This window comes from Electrophorus electricus, chromosome 3, assembly GCF_041902795.1.
Source record: "Electrophorus electricus isolate QZ-2024a chromosome 3, ASM4190279v1, whole genome shotgun sequence".
NCBI classification, from domain to species: domain Eukaryota; kingdom Metazoa; phylum Chordata; class Actinopteri; order Gymnotiformes; family Gymnotidae; genus Electrophorus; species Electrophorus electricus.
Genome location: NC_137499.1, coordinates 4350241 through 4369761, shown reverse-complemented (window position 1 = coordinate 4369761; position 19521 = coordinate 4350241). Strand labels below are relative to the sequence as shown.

The 19521-nt window shown below is 44.7% G+C and overlaps 1 protein-coding gene and 1 long non-coding RNA gene across 11 annotated transcripts in view; one reads left to right on the top strand and one right to left on the bottom strand.

Moving 5' to 3' along the window:
- The first annotated feature begins 368 nt into the window (after nt 1-368).
- The window catches only part of tmem63bb (transmembrane protein 63Bb), a 36718-nt gene continuing 17565 nt past the window's right edge, over nt 369-19521 (top strand). For 2 of the 10 annotated variants that reach the window (XM_035527065.2, XM_081709913.1), the window contains exons 1-5: nt 369-708; nt 11829-12039; nt 12669-12748; nt 17371-17412; nt 19101-19191. In XM_035527065.2, coding sequence (XP_035382958.1) covers nt 11878-12039; nt 12669-12748; nt 17371-17412; nt 19101-19191 — 375 coding nt within the window. In that variant the 5' untranslated portion in view covers nt 369-708; nt 11829-11877. Of the gene's footprint in view, nt 709-1391; nt 1572-10615; nt 10904-11828; nt 12040-12668; nt 12749-17370; nt 17450-19100; nt 19192-19521 lie in introns of those variants that run through there. The other 8 variants (XM_027011755.3, XM_035527075.2, XM_081709909.1 and 5 more) reach the window with 8 other exon arrangements.
- On the bottom strand, nt 5986-8893 carry LOC113578494 (uncharacterized). The gene is made up of 3 exons (XR_003410756.3): nt 8030-8893; nt 6254-6815; nt 5986-6171 (listed from the first exon to the last, which is right to left on the bottom strand). It is a non-coding gene; the product is annotated as an uncharacterized LOC113578494 (long non-coding RNA).

Here is a 19521-nt window from a genome sequence, read left to right as displayed (position 1 = left end):
ATCTAGTTATTTAAGTAGCACCTTCATACATCCCTCTGACAACTGTATGGACTATCTTGGCAGTAGTACTTACAAATAGGCATGTAATAAATTTGTGCTCAGGTTTAATTTCAGAAACAATTTCTTAGGGCACAAAATGTTTATCTTGTTTCAGATCAGGAAACATGGGGCATATTAGCGGATTTTACATGTAGTTTTACATTCCTTTGCAGTTACTTTGGTTTAATGCATAATATAAAGTGTACGTATTTTCTATTCACGAATTGTTTACTTTTTTACGTAATTATGTATATATTTTTAGCGATGGACTTGAACTCTTATACTGAAATGTGAACATGACAGCTGACATATTGAATACTACGTCGTCGGCACTCGCTTCACAGCTGAATATATTAAGCTTTCAATAGCCGGTATTTATATTCCTAGCGCGTTGTTGTGTATGTAGCCATAGCGTTCTTACCTCTCGTTGGAAACAACTGCTACATCGTCTATTTTGACTATCCATTTAATCTCAGCTGTTCTGAAAAGCGATACCAATGTCTTAAGCACAGTGAGATAAGGGAGAGAGTGCGCTTTTTCTGACGGGGATGGTGAGAAGGCTTCAAGACCTCATCACTACCTCCGTGGATTTGTGAGGGATTTATTTCGTTGGGATATAGTCACTGGAGCAAAGGAATAATCCATCGGAAAATCCAGTTGAATTGTCAGGTAAAATGAGTAATTATGCACGAGTTTGTGGGGGAAATATGACATAAGGAATTTGGTTTTGAATGTTCTTTTTGAAGAATATCGGCGCAGCGCTCATATCATCGCAGAACTGAATCTCTTCCATTGTGTGGCCCTGGCACGCCTTGAGAGACGTAATAGCCTACCGTCCTTTTCTAGATAATGTATTTTCTTTAGGTCATAGCCTTTACTAATTTACGTCAGGAAGATTACGATTTCGTTCTATTTTATATTTATTGTTGTATCCTCTAACAATATACTTAGGCTACTGAGCAAAACATCCATCCACTAGTGTGTTAATTTTGTGAATTGCGAGACCTAAATAATGAAGCGCTTTAGCCGTATCTGACACATTTTGCCCGTGATTTTGTAGATAATGGACAGAATCGTTGAGGAGGTCTTTGCCTTTATACAGTAACAATTCTAATCAATTGTAAACGGGTTTCACAGCTGATCGGTGGAGAGTGTATGCGCGCCCGGCTGCAGCGCCAGTCCCGACGTCTCCTGTCACTCTGAAGCTTACCGCGGAAAAACGCGCACAAACGCGCACCTCCCCGTCCGTTCATTACAGCGGCGTGGCTGGGGACGCATTTTATTCCGTTCACCACGTCCCCTTTAAAAGGGAGGACGTCCTAGTGGGTTAATTTCTTTATAAATTTGAGGAGGATCCGTTTTGCGCTGGAGATTCCTACCCTGACCGCGTTTAGCCTGCACGTAATTTTCGTTCGTTCGGTATTTGTCATGAGACTTCAGTATTAAGGTCAAACGGGCTGATCCGCTGCGTCGCTTTAGACAGTAAGGTGCGTCGCCCGCTCATGGCTGCCATGGCACAAAGACCGTTAGAGGTTATTTGGCGAATGCCTCTTTCATTTGTTTCTTTTTGGAATGGGAGCAAACAGCTTGTGTGTATATATGGCTGGATCGTGATAATATGTGTTTTGTCTATTACTGATGTAGGGGAGCACGTGGACAATAAGGCAGCTCTTGCTGTCTTTTTAGTTGATGAACCGCACCGGTGAGATCTTGTCATTTGTGCATGTAATTTAGCGATAAAAAAAAAAGTTAAGCTATGGATGGAGGAAGGAAACAGGAACATGGAGTTATTTTGCGTTCCATACATGATTTATTTACCTCAAAAACGGTAAATGTAAATATCGTCACAGCTGCTAGTTATACCTATTGTCAGTAATCAAGTTGATTTCAAGTTGATCTCTGCCTCTGAACCATTTGATTGAAAGATGTGTAGATCAATCTGTTAGTTGTCCGTCTCTCCCAGTATTCAGCCTGAAGACGGGTTTATGGTACCACAGATCCACACTTCATTGTGGCTCCATCAAATTGCCAAAACTAAATACAGACCTCAGTAAGTGCTGCAACGAAGTGTCTGCTGGGTAGATGATTCTACAGATCGCTCCCCTGAGGGCTTGTGGTTTGCGGTTTGCCTCCTTGATAATAAGGATCTGAGGTGGCATGCATTGTATGCTGTTATGAAAATCATCCCATCCTATAGGTTGTAAATATAGGGGCTCCATACTAAAGGGTTTCGTTGGTTATGTGCATGAACGTCCATGTATACACCTAGGAGCTCCACGTTTGAGACAACTGGTTAATAAAAAGCCTAAAACACATGGTGCTAGTATGGTACTGGTGCACAGAGCTATTCTAAACTGTTAGCATGATAGCATTTGTTGTTTGAACTAGTTGACTAAACTTGTTACATAATTAAACTGGAGTAAATGAGCAGGGGTCATTAGTGCCTGGTTTCTCAAAGGCATTGCGTTGTAATGCTCACGTCATAAGCTCGTAAAGGCTTAAAGGTGATATTTGGTGGCCCTGGTTCATCCAATTATTGCCAGTTGAGGAGCTCTATCTTGTACTGCAAATATAGATTTCACCTCTTTTGAGAATAGAATAAGCTCTCAAGCATGATGAGCTCACAATAAGATGACAAAAGCCACAAGAATAAGAAAATATGTATAAATTGAATTTCAAATATAGATCCCAGACCCATTCATATATACAATGATATGGCACCCTATATAAACCCTGTGGTACCAATTCTACTTGACAAGCTCTTAGCTCTTTGTGAGAGACATCCCAGATATGATCTTATGTAGATAGTGCCCTTCCGAATTGCCCAGACTGACAAACATTATGGTGTGGAATGCATTCTAAAGTGTGATTTACCACTAATTCTAATTCTAGGAGCAAACATATTGGAAGGAATCTGGTTTTAATCTGGACCTTTCAATTTGTGCTTTTTTTTTTCACTTTTCAACACCACACTCGGAATATTTAAGCCTGAGAAATAATAGCAATGAATTACGTTAATAAAAATGGCCAGTTTCCCCTCAGCTGTGCTCGTGTTCCTGGACTGGGTGAATGACGGTCTTTTGTGTGCCTTGTGGCCAAGCCTGGCATTTGGTTTGACAACCGTAGACTGTGATTGACTGGCCCTTGGCTAACATGGAAAGGGTCAAAACGACTCAGTCCTACCTCCACCCCAGTGTCCCGCCATTAAGTGTCCCGCCGCCGAAAAGAACTCCCACTGTTCCTCCAAACTCTGAGCTCAACTGAAGCTCAAATCTAGGCTGATGCTTAGGAAGTGATCATTAAAGGACATCATCCAGTGGTAGTGGTGGAGTTCTTAAAGAAATCTTAAAGAAACACAGCAGTGGTTTGGCCTCAGTGGTATACTAGCATGCAAAGCCAGCATGAGTTTCAGTGTGCGACTCCGTAATATAGATGCCTGGATTCAGGACCCATAAAGAGAGAAGTGGAGAACTAGGATGGCACTCCTGTCTTGGTGTGCTGCACTTCCTACCCCTGTGAGGCTGTAGTGCATCTGTTTGGTAAAGATAAGCAATCTGAGGAGTGGTTACCCTGTCAAGCTGACTGGGACTCAGCCGTGCCCCGCTCAGCTTGTGATCTCAACTTCTTTAAGAGGAAACGGAGGAAACTCTTCAGATCAGCAGCGAGCATCGGTTTGTTGCAAGCCAGAGATAACGGGGCTCTTCCCTCCACTGAGCAGAGTGTATGGCAGCAGGCGATGCCCAGCCGATTGAATGGCAGCTCGAGCCGGGCACGATGGCCCCTGCTTGTAAAAGCAAACATCCATTTTTATGAATTTTTCAGATGGTTGTTGTGTTTGTCAAGCTCCAAGCTTCAGCTGAGTGTGGTACATTAAAACGTTTCTGCTTAAATATGTCTTATTTGTCAGACTTATTGTTGCTAGGCAAGTCTGTGTTGCTTTCAAAAGGTCTACCGTACTTGTGCAGAGGGTTATCTAAGCATTTACATTGGCATGCGTTGGTCTAGATTTAGCATTCACATATATAATACACATCTGTTGATTGGTAGCGCAGCTAGCAGTATTTATTGCACACTCAAATGGCCTCAGTACAGTATAGAAAAATCTGTCAGTTAACAACCCCCCCCCCCCCCTGCCCCCAGCGGTGTTTCTGTTGTATTGTATCAGTCTTTGGTTTGACATTCTCTGCCCAGGAAGTCTGTTCCCACTGCCCTCAGAGTGGAGTGAAGTGTAATGGGTACTTTACAGTAGCATTCTAGAAATATAGAATCGGCATTCTTGCTTTCAGTAACCGAGCAAGGACTGGTGCAGCTCACGGGGCAGGGCCTTGTTTATCGCTCTGGAACACATTGCAGATGAAACTCTGCGCTACGGCTGAGCGGGACCCTCGCTCAGTCTGCCTCATACGATGATGAGCAGTCAGGTTTCTTCCGCCTAAAGCTGTGGTTTCTCTTTCTCTTTCTGCCATCACATTTCCTGCCTGTTGGTCTTCAAGCACGGCGTTCCTCTGCAGTCCCACTGCATTTACCAGGCAACTGTCAGTCATATTATTACGTTCTTACGTTCGACATCATTCATGGGCTTAAAATATTCAAATTCATAAGCTTAAAATATCACGCCATCTCCAAAAGAGCCTGGTCCAGTCAGATAAGACTTGAGGGTTATGAAACAGGAATATGTGATAGATTTGTATTCATTGTGTTATGCTTGAATTGGTTCAGCCCTTTCTGATGGTGTGTCCTAATTTTGTTTTTGATCTTCTTGATTAATTTATTCATTTGGAGTGAATCCCTTTTGGGAACAGCCCAGGTGCTCGCTGCTGTAATTGGCTGGTTGTCAGAGTTTGTCTCTCCCTACCACCGAGACAGGCACTGAGTTCATCAGCAAATTATAGAACAAATTGCAGATCTCTCTCTCTTTTGCTTAATTTCTTTCATTTGCAGACGTGCAGTTCACGCGAAATTATTGCAGTCGACACATTTGCATCAATCTTTAAACTCAGCAGTCAGATATCCTTCCCTTTTTGGTCAATGGGGCAGAGACCAGTGTTGGGGTTACTTGCTGAGGTCCTCAGAAGTCATGTTTTTTCATTTTAGGTTTCCATGCTGTTTTAGAAAGGAAAACGGCTAAACTGGTTCATTTTATTTTCGGCCTGCGCAGAATGTCAGTTTATTGTAGTAGAGTGCAGATGGTGGAAGCATTAGATCTGTAATGTGTTGGAATTTGTTAACTCTGTGGGGAATCTGGGATTATGATGGAATACTTCTCATTTTTTGTCATGCTGAAATAATCATAGCTAATAGATTAAGCAAAGCATTGGGCCCAGTTATAAGTTGGTGCCGAATGCAAATTAGAGTGATTTTACAAGGTTTAGTTAGTTCCTCATGTTGTAAATATTGGAAACGGTCCGAGTTGTGTGCAAATCTGCTGGCCGGAGGATTCCCGACAGGATCTTCCACACCAGACCCATGCTTTCTCACCTACATTATTTTCTTTCTTTTACTCTTGGCTGAGAGCAAAGACCTGTGGGAAATGTAGGCAGATATGTTTATCTGCAGTGCAGAGAAGTATACGTAAACAAATGAGAGTTATGATAAACTCTACCTGTTTGTCATTACAATCGACTAAATTCACAGCTTTCAGTCTGTTTCTTCTTCATCTATCAGCATATTTGTATGATGACGTGTGACTAACAGTTATTCGGGGTAAGAACATGTGGAGTTTAATGTAATTGCGAATTTAGATTTTCAGCACAAAAGCACCAAAACACATTTAATGCAATATTGTGGAATATAACAGTTAGCTTAATACAGTATTGTGGAATATAACAGTTAGCTAATGCGGTATTGTGGAATATAACAGCTGGTTATAGACACACCCTGTATGGCCTTGACTTGTAAAGTCTGTGCAGAGGGCTTCCTCGTGCTGTTATTTGGAAAGAATGTAGGGGTGTGTGTGTGTGTGTGTGTGTGTGTGTGTGTGTGTGTGTGTGTGTGTGTGTGTGTGTGTGATTCATGCAGGGAACAGTAGTACTGTCAGTAATTAGATTTCTGACAAACCCTTCTTTATCTTGGCAGTTATGAAACTGTCCACTGTTATGTCTTCTTACCAGTAGGGTTGTGATGTTCCCCAGCCTAAACAAGGAATAGCAAATATTTCAGCTCAATCAAGGCAACATCCAAATGTAATAAAATCAATAACTTGCTGGAACAGTACCTATATAATTTGTTCAGATTCAAGTGGTTATTTCATTTGGTCAGGAGACAATTTGAACGTCTTGTAGTAGACGGGTCAGTTTCTCACTGTAGACTTGCCTGGTGTAACACTCAGTTTCTAGAGAAGCAGGATTTTCTGGATAGAAGGGCTGGCAAAGCTCCTGTCTCTCGGTTTCTTGCGCTGGATTGATGCAATTGAGACGCTTCTGTATATTTCAGAATCATCTTTCTGTTGCCATCTGCAGTTGCGTTAAAGACCACTGAGTCAATGCGTAACCAAGTGTGCATGTCACTAATGAACAGGTACGCTTTGGGTCATGTGCAGCTCATTTTTTCTTCCTGTGTTCCTCATTATATCACTCTGCTACTCCGTCCGTAAGCCTTTCCCAATGGTTTGCTTCTTTTGATAAATGCTTTGAGGTCATGTGGGTGAGTCTTGAATCCTGGATATTGCCTTTGACTTTCAGAAGCTGTTCTTGATGATGGAAGGGTCATGCACTGATGTGGCCACCTGTGGCCTGCCAGGCTGTTTGCTTCTGCCAAGATCTTTAATCCGTCATTGCCTTTTAACAGGAGAGACAGAGATGGTTTGAATGCACCTGGTATTTCTTGTTTGCATCGGCTGTCAGAAAAAATCCAAATCGACCAGACACAAAGGCCACATCTAGAATAAATTTTGTAAGCTCTTCTTTACAGGAAGTAAATGGTTTTCTCTGCTCGATGACAAAGAAAAAATGATGCATCAGCCTTGCAGTTAGGTCTGGCCCCCTAAGATGGTAGGCGTGTATGCGAAAAGTGTGTAATTGCTACACAGTTCACTCAACAGGCTTGTCTTTTACTTTTACCAAAATGCTTCTATAAATAATTAATTTAAAGTATGTTGGGACTTTCATGGACTCAATAGTCATTGTTTTCTTACATTTTAGACTGCACTGGATATAGCTGCACTGGCTATAGCTACAGGTGCACTGCCCAATTTTCATGGAACCCTTCGCCAAGTCCCGCCTTGTTTACTACGCCTGTCAAGCTTCCTCTCCAGCTACGTTAATCTGTAGCATTTTCAACAATACCAGTCAGGGATGTTCCAAAGGAAATAATAATAAATTCCTGGAATAATAGTTCTGAAATATCAGAGAGAAATGTACAGAAAGGACTACAAATATGCCTTTGAGAGCCACATTTGCAATATAATATGCCGGCAGATTATTGTGAATGAAGAAGATATTAAAATTGAGAGAATAAGATCACTGATGGTTGTTAGTACTGACAGTGAAATGCGATGTCCTTTCAAACTGAATAACATCCGTACTTTGATTTATCTGTTGTGCTTAATCAGAAGATAGTGGTTCATACATTGCGCATCAGCCTTTTTGTTGGATCTGTTCGGCAGACTTCCTGAAATTCCCTCCCTTCCACAGGTGCAGGGAGAGTAGCCGTGGGGTTGGGATACTGGGAAGTAGGCCACCCGTTCACACAGTGCTAAAAGATATCGGAGCAATGTCTCTGTCTAGCAACCAACAGTGCTAGTGCTTCTTTTAAGTGGTATATTTGCTTAGCATCAAATACACAACTTGCTAGCTAAGGGGCTGTTGTATTAAGTTTTAAAATGCAAGCCTTCAATTTGGTTAAAAACATTTGTCTTTCCTTAGTTATCAATCTATTAATATATTCAAGCTTCACTGTGAATGTTATAGTATAATAGCTTCACATTTCAAAATACAATGATACAATATCACCATTTAACTGTAAAATGGACTGAAAAAGCTAAAAAGGTTACCTTCCACAGGCTTTCTTCGGAGCATGCATAAAATCACAGAGCAGCAAACATTAGGTGAAGCCCCACTTATCCAACCACAGCGTGAGTGAGGTCTACCACACTGTTTAAACCTTATCCCACATCTCGTCTTTGGCTTCAGCAAAGCAAAAAATACAACACGCCCATCTACACTTTGAGGACGTCTGCTGTTGGCTTACTAACTGAACTACGGAACGAAAGTTGGAGAGCCATCAGTGTAACAGGACTGACCGAAGCATGCAGTGTCGGACTATTGGTAGAGATCTGTGTGTTGAGGGCTTTGATGGGCTACTTGTCATTTTTTAACCAAATAACTTGGAGAACTCGTTGAGTCCATGCTGCGCTCCAGTGCACTAAGATGACGTGTATGATGTTCAATAACCTGGAAAGCCTAATTATACAGAAATGCCACAGACGACTGTAATAATTAAAATAGGGTTGCTTAGCCACAATGAATTAATTATTTCGTTTTAGGCAATGCCGTTGAATTTCTCGCTTCACCTTTCTGCGCTTACTTTTTACTTTCAGTACTTGAATGCTTGACTTTTGGGGAAAGTTTCAGAATATGAAAGACAGAGGGAGACGAGCTGCTGTTCTTACTAATCTTTTATTCATTGCTTCCTCTCCCCACATGGTTCTCTTCAATCTCCTTCCTCTGTTCTGGATCTTTCACTTTATTCTCTGCACACTCTTAGGTGCTGCTCTCTCTCTTTCTCTTTCTGTTGCGTGCGTGCTCTCTCGTGCATTCTCTCTCCCGTCTCTCAATACGGAGCTAAAGCAGAAAAGAAGCACCCCTTTTCTTTTTATTGGCACCAGTGGGCCAGCGTAGCATAGGAACAATATAGGTTGAAACAAGCGGGCGGACCCGCTGGGGTGGGGATGGGGTGGGTGGGGGGTTTAGAACTCCAGCCTTCATAATCACCTGCACAATGTACCCCAATACACATGCAGACATGAAGAAGAGATGAGGGAAGCATTTTGGGGGGGGGGACTAATTCTGAGTCAACAAATGGCTCTCAACATTTGCAGCACATCGTCAGGTGAAAACTATATTAAAAAGTCTTGCACAGCAAATATTTTTGAGAATTTCTAAAAAAAACTTTTGAATGTTTTAATAAATAAAGTGGAAAAGTACAGTTCTGAACACATGTGCCAGGCTGTCCACCTGAGCCAGAGCCCTGTGTGCAGTGTTGGGATGCACCGGTGCACTAACTCTCATTCAGATGGCAGGTTGATCCCATCTGCCACTGCTTCACACTGCGGCTGGTCTGCACCCAGAATCCCTTACTCCCCAGGCTGTTTAACGTGGCCTGGTCTTTTAATGTACGTTTCAGAGTTCAGGAGTAATGGCCTCGACATTGTGTGATATGCTTTACCGCTTTAAAAACTCAAGTCATAAATTGCCTCCTGTTCATCACAACACGTCTGATCTACATTTCACATACATGTGCAGTAAAGCAAGCAGAGCAACCAGCATGGGTGTGAGGGTGGGGGTGATTGTGTGTAGGGTTGGCGGGGGGGGGGTTTATCGTGCATGTTTACTTCCTGGCTCAGCTGGCTGGGTCCATGTGATACACATGCACGTCAACAGCACGATGTAAGTGTAAATAAATAGGATGGAAAGGTCTTTCGCTTTTTTGGTGCACTTTTCTTTCACTGGCGCGGCACTCTTGCACCAAATTCGGCTCTCTGGTGCCTTTAATTGTGTGTCCTCGGTGGGAGCGTATCAAAGCCGGCGCTGGAGGAGCAGAAAAACCCGAAATGCTTTTGTGTGACTCAGGAGGGTTAGTGGTGCGGAATTACAAACCAAGCACAGCTTGTCACTTGCAGGGGGAGGGAGGAACAGCTAGTACCAGCACACACCGTGTGCGCCAAGCGGTTTGATCACAGTTGTTGCCATGTTTGTGGTCAAACGGTTCTCACACACTTCCTCTTCTTGGTGCAGTCCGGCTCATGAAAGGCCATAGTTACGAGCTGAAGACCTGAGTTGGAGTGGTGACGCTCTGGGCCGTGCCGTGCGGCGCTATCCTGGAAACGGGTCCGAGAGCTCGCAGCTCAGAGGTGTCTGATTCATCACTCCAGAGGACACCGAAAGGTGCAGCAGCTCGCTTGCTGTCGCTCCGGCAACCACAGGCTAGCTGTTCAAGGTTGTAGAGGCCTGTAGGGTTCTGTTCTTCCTTTGCTTTTGGACGGAACTTTGCCATGGCAACGCTGGCAGTGTTCTCTGGGTCCCGCACATTATCCCTGGGATTATTCTGGGGGTGCGCCGTTGGATTGAGTGAACTTGTGTCTCTTCCCTCTGTTTGTACTCCAACTCACCCTGACTGTTGGTGATCTGAGCATGATTGGAGAGACAAGATGGGCAGGGGTCTGGCTGCACTGTCATTGGAACTGTGTGAGTGTGGCGGACAGTCTAGCAGAGCCATCTGCTGCAGGGCTGCTGTAGCCAAGCCCATCTCTCTCTCTCTCTCTCTCTGTCCCCCCCCCCCCCATTTCTACCATTTTAATGCTGTTGTATTCAATGTGATTCTCTCTCTCTTTCTATTAAGGTGTCTGTGTTTCTCTCTCTCGGTTAACATAGTTACTGCGGCTCTTGTCTCAGCCTCGGCTCCCCTCAGGACCTAAATAGTCTCATCCTCGTGTTTCTCTTCCAACAATGCTAGTTGCTTATTTAACTCCTGCCAATGGGTGGCTCAGGCTGATGGAACAGGTGAGAGGTGGACTCGGGGGAAGAGGTGGGGGTTGCTGTTCGGCAGTTCGGGCAGAGCAGTTCGCGTGGTCGCTGCCGCACGCCGTCAAGCCGAGAGGAGGCGCGGCATCAGAGCAGGGCACTGCGACGTCGTTCTACTGCATCAGGTGGAAAGCGGCTCTTATGCAATTGCTCCTTCAGGGAGGTTGTGAAATGTTTGGTGATGTGATGCTTTTCTCCACTAATTGGGCTGAAAAGAAACAGAAGGAGGAGGTCCTTTGCAGATATTAGCAACAGTGGCTGCTAGGATACTGCCTATCTTGGGCTGTCGGATTTGCCTCCTATGAGGCATGGAAATGACAGCATAAGCATTGCTCATAGCAAAATCCTTTATATACAATATGCTTATATTGTATTTTTGCTTCATTGGTAAGTTCCTCTGGATAAAAGTGTCTGATATGAATTATTGTAGATGCACATGTGAAAAGCAATGGTGTTGTGTAATAATTTCACACTGATGGAGGAGTCTTTGGGTTGCTCTTCCAAAGTGGCTCTGTTAACTGCGTTCTCCTCGTCTCCTGGCAGCGTGTATGTGTGGTGTTGAGCCTGTTGCTATGCCAATCTGAGTCCCATTGGCTCTGTTTGGACTGACCATGTAAAAATGTAAATTTGAGGGGGAGGCAGGCATCCGTTTGCCTTCAACACAAATTTTCCAGTTTGACTGTGCACTTAAGCAGATTGGAGTAAGATGATTAGTGCTCATGTCTTCTTGACCTGCTGAATCACTCTTCCCTTACCACCCCCCTCTTTAAATTCAATTCAATTCAATTTAATAAGCTTTATTTGAATAACTAACTATATTAATTTACAGCATTGCCAATGCACACACCATGAATGAATGTAACAATACTTTTAACAATAATCAACATGAAAAGGTGCAACAACCTGTAATTATCATGAAAGAACACTTGGTCAGGATAGGAATAGTAAAGAAGCAAAAAGACTGGAAAATGAATAATAATAATAAGAAGAAAGAAAAAATGCTAAATTGCTAAAATACCTAAAGGTTCTCTCCCTTTTTCTTTCACTCAGCTTCTTCAACAGGATGCAGCAGTGAGCAGGCGGGCTATCGCTCGTGACAATGGGGATACTGGTGGCGTCGGCCTGTGCGGGCCAGGCCAACTGCTACAGCAACTCCTCCAAAGACTACTGCTACTCTGCACGTATCCGGAGTACCGTGCTCCAGGGCCTGCCCTTCGGGGGCGTGCCCACTGTCCTCGCCCTTGACTTCATGTGCTTCCTGGTGAGCACGTCCCTCCTCTGCACACGCCCAGGGAGATTCTATTGATTTTTTTTTTTTTTTCCTTGTTGTTTTTGTGTTTTGTTTTGTTTTTTTTCCCCTTGCACAGGTCTTTACAGCAGCCGTGAACCTTAATGGCACTGTTTCAGTACACAAAAAGAGCGCCCTACTGCTCCATTTTTCGTTTTTGTTTGTTGACATCACCGTTCTGAGCTGCGCGAGTCTGATGTTGAGCTCTGACTCCCCTCGCTGGTCTCCACACGCTCGCTTCACCCTGCCTCGCTGGGGAAGTTCTTGCTGTGCGGAGCGCCACCTCAGAGCGAGAGCAGGAGAGTCCGACCTACTGGGCTCCTCGTTGGGCACTGGGCTGTCCTATTGACCCATATTCTCGCTGACGAGTACCACTCTGGCTCCGTTTGCCGGCGCAAACTGTACGCTGCTGTGAAACGCTACATGCATAAAGATGATGTCAGGCCTCGGGAGATACCACCAAAGGCCCGTTTTAAATCACAGACTCCGCCCATCGCTTTCACACCTTTGGTTGCTACGCACTGACCTCTGCAGTAGCTTGACTGGACACCTGCTCACACTCACCATCTCAGCCTCATCTCCTTGTTTCTCCCCTGTCTCAGGTTCTGCTCTTTGTCTTCTCCATCCTGAGGAAGGTGGCATGGGATTACGGCCGGCTTGCCCTGGTGACCGACGCTGACAGGTAAGGGCCTCGCCCTCTGCCGCAGCCTTACCAAACCTCCAATCACAGAGCGCTTCCGCGCAGACAACTGCGATCGACTGGCAGGGGCCATTTCACGCCACCTCAGGTGCTGTGCTGCCACTTTTTTGTGAATGAAATTTCACCTTTTTCATGTAGAGCCTCAAAGGACAGTCTCCCCTTCCTTAATAGCCTAGAACTACTGAATATGAGTGAACAAAGGAGAGCTACATTTACTTAAGTACAGTTTGGAAGAATGTGTATTTCCTTAGGTTTTTCCATCAGTAGTTTATTACTTTAATGTGTATTTGTAATGAAAGGGGATTTGCACTGCTCCATAAGGCCATTCACTTGTTCCTCATTGTTTCTGGGCTGATTTCCCAGATCTGGTCTACAGTGAGAGCCTGGCGTACTAATGACGGGAGAATCACTACTAACATTAACAACTTGGATGAAGGCTGCTCCTAATCTCTTAATCTAGTCTTTAGGGCCACGATTTTTTGTTGTTTGCTTGGTTGGTTTTTTTTTGGGGGGGGGGGGGGTAGTCCCTCCACTTCATTTTATGTTTATACAAAAAGATGAAAACTGCTACAGAGGAAAAGTCTGATTTGTCCACTTTTTCCTTTTTCCATTATGACTCAGTCTCAGTAATGAGGATCCAGACCAGTAAAGCCAGTTCAGTGCATCAAGGGACAAACATTTTTTACCTTAACTGTAGTGAAGGTGAGGTCATCTGGCTGGTGGATCAGGGCTTCCCCAGAAGACCCTTGGGATAACTGTTCTTAACTCAGGATATGGACTGCTTGGTATGGGGGTTTTTGTGCATGAAGAATGTAGGGGGCTTTCCTAGTCCAATTAACTCACTGTGCTAATGTATCTCCTCTTGGCCAATCAGTAACTGTCCGCTATGGTGGCCTGGAAGGACTGTTATTCACTGGAACCAAAAAAGAAAAAAACCAGGAGCAGGCAGCCAGCTGAGGTTTCTCTCTCTAAACGTGGGGTTGTCAGTGACTGACAGAGAAAACATGGACAGAAAAATAATTTCTGATTGAATTACTCTTGTTGATTTTGGCAGACTTTCTTGGAAGAACTTATTAAATTTGTCTGTGTGGGATGTTTTGTGGAGGGGATCAGCAGCGTTGGAGGAATTCCGTGTTTGTAGAGGAGTCCTCCGAGGCTTTGAAACTACGTGTGCACGCGCCCTGACGCGCACTTGGCTTTGCCGTTGATGACAGATTAAGCCATCGGAAGCTCCTAGACATGCATTTACTGTAACATACATCAGAGTAGTAGTATGCACGCTGGGGCTTGCCTTTCATTCAGATAGGACTTGTGTTTGCCACACCTTTCACGGTTATTAAAAACAAAGGTTGCAGGGATTTTCATTTAGCAGACTGTTAATGGCTGTATCCGGAGGCACTGCTTATTAGCCTCACAGGAAAAACCAGCTCTACAAGACTGGCTGTTTGTGGATCAAAAATAACCCCGTAGTCCGAGGCTGCTGCTCCGTCTCCTCCCATCCACGGATTTTTCATGGGTCTTTCGCTCAGTTTCCTTTGCCTTGTCCTGCCACCTTACTCCTCCAGAGAGAAAGAACAGGTTTCTTGACACTGGTAGGGGTGGTGGGGCATGTGGAGGTGGGGGGTGGAGTTTCAGGGGAGTGAATTAAGCCACAATCATAAATGCCATCTGTTCCGTAAAGAAATCTGTTTTGGGAAGCGACATGCAAATTGACTTCCCTCCCTCAGTTTATGCTTGTTCTGTACAGTGCAACTGTGTGTGATTATTTCCAGAGCCCACAATTGGCTCTCTCTCCCTCTCTCTTTAGTTCTCCTTCTCTCTCTCTCCCTCTCTCTTTAGTTCTCCTTCTCTCTCTCTCCCTCTCTCTTTAGTTCTCCTTCTCCCCTTTCCTTCTCTCTCTCTCCCTCTCTCTTTAGTTCTCCTTCTCCCCTTTCCTTCTCTCTCTCTCCCTCTCTCTTTAGTTCTCCTTCTCCCCTTTCCTTCTCTTTCTCTTTCTCTCCCTCTCTTTAGTTCTCCTTCTCCCCTTTCCTTCTCTCTCTCTCCCTCTCTCTTTAGTTCTCCTTCTCCCCTTTCCTTCTCTTTCTCTTTCTCTCCCTCTCTCTTTAGTTCTCCTTCTCCCCTTTCCTTCTCTTTCTCTTTCTCTCCCTCTCTCTTTAGTTCTCCTTCTCCCCTTTCCTTCTCTCTCTCTCCCTCTCTCTTTAGTTCTCCTTCTCCCCTTTCCTTCTCTTTCTCTTTCTCTCCCTCTCTTTAGTTCTCCTTCTCCCCTTTCCTTCTCTCTCTCTCCCTCTCTCTTTAGTTCTCCTTCTCCCCTTTCCTTCTCTTTCTCTTTCTCTCCCTCTCTCTTTAGTTCTCCTTCTCCCCTTTCCTTCTCTTTCTCTTTCTCTCCCTCTCTCTTTAGTTCTCCTTCTCCCCTTTCCTTCTCTTTCTCTCCCTCTCTCTTTAGTTCTCCTTCTCTCTCTCTTTCTCTCCCTCTCTCTTTAGTTCTCCTTCTCTCTCTCTCTCTCTCTCCCTCTCTCTTTAGTTCTCCTTCTCCCCTTTCCTTCTCTTTCTCTTTCTCTTTCTCTCCCTCTCTCTTTAGTTCTCCTTCTCCCCTTTCCTTCTCTCTCTCTCTCCCTCTCTCTTTAGTTCTCCTTCTCCCCTTTCCTTCTCTTTCTCTTTCTCTTTCTCTCCCTCTCTCTTTAGTTCTCCTTCTCCCCTTTCCTTCTCTCTCTCTCTCCCTCTCTCTTTAGTTCTCCTTCTCCCCTTTCCTTCTCTCTCTCTCCCTCTCTCTTTAGTTCTCCTTCTCCCCTTTCCTTCTCTCTCTCTTTCTCTCCCTCTCTCTTTAGTTCTCCTTCTCCCCTTTCCTTCTCTTTCTCTTTCTCTCTCTTTAGTTCTCCTTCTCTCTCTTTCTCTCCCTCTCTCTTTAGTTCTCCTTCTCTCTCTCTCCCTCTCTCTTTAGTTCTCCTTCTCCCCTTTCCTTCTCTCTCTCTCTCCCTCTCTCTTTAGTTCTCCTTCTCCCCTTTCCTTCTCTCTTTCTCTCCCTCTCTCTTTAGTTCTCCTTCTCCCCTTTCCTTCTCTCTCTCTCCCTCTCTCTTTAGTTCTCCTTCTCCCCTTTCCTTCTCTCTCTCTTTCTCTCTCTTTGCGTGTTCTGATGAGACATTCACGGCGCTATCCGCCCCTGCCTCCAGCATCACATCATTTTGCAGCAAGTCGACTGGTTCGGCCTTATTGCTTGCCGATTTACACCAAAGTTAATCGAGCCAGAGCCCAACATGGTTGCGTACTTTTAAATCTGCGCTTCTTGTTGGGGAACTAGTGGCTCAGAAAACCCTTTTTTTCAAACCCTGAGCATCAGTGGGTCAGGGTAACCTTGAGCATCCGATCTCCATCATCTACGCCCTAAATGACTTTCAGCAGCCTACAGCGGACATTTAGGATATCGGCACATCCGGGCCATTGACCGACGCCAATCGGATTGTTCTTGTTCTGGGGCAGAAACTGAAAAGCCCTTTTCATCTGCCCAGCTCTGTGTGCAGCTCAGAGATGCCGGCAGGTGCTAAAATCCCACCTCCTGCAACCTGCCACATCTGGGACACAACATGCCTCGTTGTCTCACGATCTTCACTGTTAGAGGCTACACAGTGATCCCGCATGTATCGACTTGCGACAACCTTTGGGAAAGTCGCGTCCGCTTCTGATTTTTGTTGCCGAGTACTTCCTGTGTATTGTAAGTTCTCAATGCTGCAACCATCCTGCCAGGCTCAGGAAGTGGTGCTTGGACCCCTGCTGTTGCGTTTACCTCACACCAAAGCCAGATGGGACTGCATGCAGGAAGAAATGTTGGCTTTTGTGATAATGATATCACAGTCAGCTGCAACAGAAAAGTGAGCTCTAGCAAATCATAGTTTTTATTTAACTCTGAGTGTCAATATAAATGTGTTTTGGTAAATTGTGTTTTTTACAAAAATCTTGTTGAAATAAAAAAAAAAGTTCACCAATATTGTAATGGGTGAGGCATATTGCAACAATAATATTAACAACATAATCGCAATATCGTTTTTTGTTTTTTTTCCTTGTCCATATTGCACAACCCTATTTTAAGGGCATGTTGACTTTAGCATATTTGGTTATGGTCTGGATTTTTTAATTTTTTTAAATTCCCAGTAAGACCATTGGATAACTAGCTGGGTAAAGGGAGCGTAATGAGTGTGCGTCTCCTGTATTTAGAGTGGACTCCCTCTGTTGTGTGTCTGCCTTCCCTGTTCTGCTGTGGCTAATCTGTAGGAACAGATTCAGTACCAGCTGGAAACAGTGTGGCGGTAGTCATGTGTTGATACATGCTCAGAACCAGATTCAAGAGTATGTTTATGGCCTTCATTCCGATTTTGTAAAATAAAAAAAAAGTGCTCTGACGAGCTTTGTCATCGGTCGTGCTGTGATGGCCATGGAGGGGTCTCGTACCCATCAGTGCAGCATTTCGCTGTGTTCATTTGACATGCCTTCCTCTTCAGGTACTGGGTTTTTTTTGTTTTTTTACACAGATATTGAAAGGTGTCTTATGTGTTGACTTCAATCACTGTCCGTCAAGTTAACTTTTTTGTAACTGCCTCTATTTTTTTCCTAAGACAGAAGAAGCGATTCGCAAACGGCCTGGAGGAGCGGGAATAGTATGTCCTTCTCATGTCGTTCACACTTATCCGAGGGGTTTGTTTTCTATTTGGCTTTTCCTGGGTTGTTAACCCTCCTCTAATGGGTGAACTAACAACACGTTTCTTCCTTTATATCGGGTGTGCGCGTGCATGTGTGTGTTTGGGGGGGGGGGGTGTGGAGTGCTATGCCGTGTGTCCTCTCCCTGCTGTACCTTTTGACCTCTAACACTCCACTGATAACTCCTCTTTCTGTTTTGAGTGTACATGTGTGTACATGACTTCCTGACGCTGAAGTGATCACCCACCACCAAGCATTGCTGTGTGTGTACTTTGCAAATAGACTCCCAACATGCGCAATTCTTTTATCCTGTGTGTGTGTGTGTGTGTGTGTGTGTGTGTGTGTGTGTGTGTGTGTGTGTGTGTGTGTGTGTGTGTGTGTGTGTGTGTGTGTGTGTGTGTGTGTGTGTGTGTGTGTGTGTGTGTGTGTGTGTGTCCTTGGTGTTTATTTTGTGGTTTTCCACTCCCATGAATGATCATTAGTTAGCCTACCTTGGAACTGTGGGTAATGCAGTTAGTGTTTGGAAATTGTAGGTGGTGGATGTGACTTTTCTCTCACACACACGTGTGAGTGTGTGTGCGTGCGCACACACGTATGTGGATTTGGTTGTAGTCCGGAATAAGGCTGATGCTTCATTGTCCTCTTGCGCATCGCAGATCAAATCCGATTAAGTGATATATTGGGGCAGCGGTCTTGCGGGCATGCTGTTTGCCATAATGCAAATATACTGCATGCTTCATTCCAGGATTCTTTTGGCCTACACACATATTTCAAATACTTCCGCTCGCTCTGTGGGTCGACCTAGTGGGACTGCTCATCCAGAACCCCAGGAGACTGTGTTTAAAGTAGTTTGTCACATTTTCTCTCTGCTCTGCACATAGTTCAAGGACAATAATCCCAACAAATACAAAGCGCGTTAATCCCAGCCTGCTTTGTAACTTTTAAATACGATAGTTAAAGCCTAATGTTTTATGGCATTTGATCATATTCCATTCGCTGACACAACGGAAAGTTAATAGTTCTTTGGAAAAGGACCGGGAGTCATCATCGTAGAGAAAGCAGAGATGGGGGGGGGGGGGGGGATAACATGAGCTTGCGAAGATTCCTGACTCCTTACACCCAGATGACTGCCACATTGGAGCTGTATGTGCTTCAGTTAGTCTAAAGAGTATGTCTTCAGAGAGAGAGAGAGTGTGTGTGTGAACTGCATGAAATGTGATTTGGAAAGCTGGAATGAATGGACTTCCTATGAGCGACGTTCACATCCTTATCCACTGTGTGGTTTGGCCATTCGCACTGCTGTAGCTCTTTGCCTTTATTTGCAAGGTACAAGTGTGGGGCTTCCCTGGAGTGCGTAGCCTCCCGAGATTCAGCCATCTTGGCCCAGATTGGCAAGAGTGGACAGTGATTAGGAATGCCACCAGTCCAGCTTCCTTAGTGCCTCAGTTCAAAATACCCAGAGATTACCAAACTACTTCTACTTCCCAATCTTCTGTATCCATGTCCCTGTCACACTGTTGACTCAATGTGTTGGCTAATTTGTCTCTGTCTCTTTCTCTGTCTGTGTGTGTCTCTCTCTCTCTCTCTCTCTCTCTCTCTCTCTCTCTCTCTCTCTTCCTCTGCCTTTCTCTGTTTGTCCCTCTTCCAGCGTGGCTTCAGCATTACATTCAGAAACGCCAGATCGATACGAGCGCCTCACATCTGTCTCCAGCTCCGTGGATTTCGAACAGCGAGACAACGTAAGGCACCTGCTGAAAACCCCCCTCAAACTCCCCCCCCCCCCGCTGCCCGAGGGCGTGGAGAGACGGTGGGATTGGCTTTGGGCCTCTTACCTGTTAAATAATGCAGGATTAGAAAGCGGAGTAAGGTTGACTGCCATCCTGGTGTGTGTATGTGTGTGTGTGTGTGTGTGTGTGTGTGTGTGTGTGTGTGTGTGTGTGTGTGTGTGTGTGTGTGTGTGTGTGTGTGTGTGTGTGTGTGTGTGTGTGTGTGTGTGTGTGTGTGTGTGTTTTAAAGGAGGGCACTTGTGGTTAGGTGTATGATGTTTCTGTTTTCTTCTCTGAGCCTTA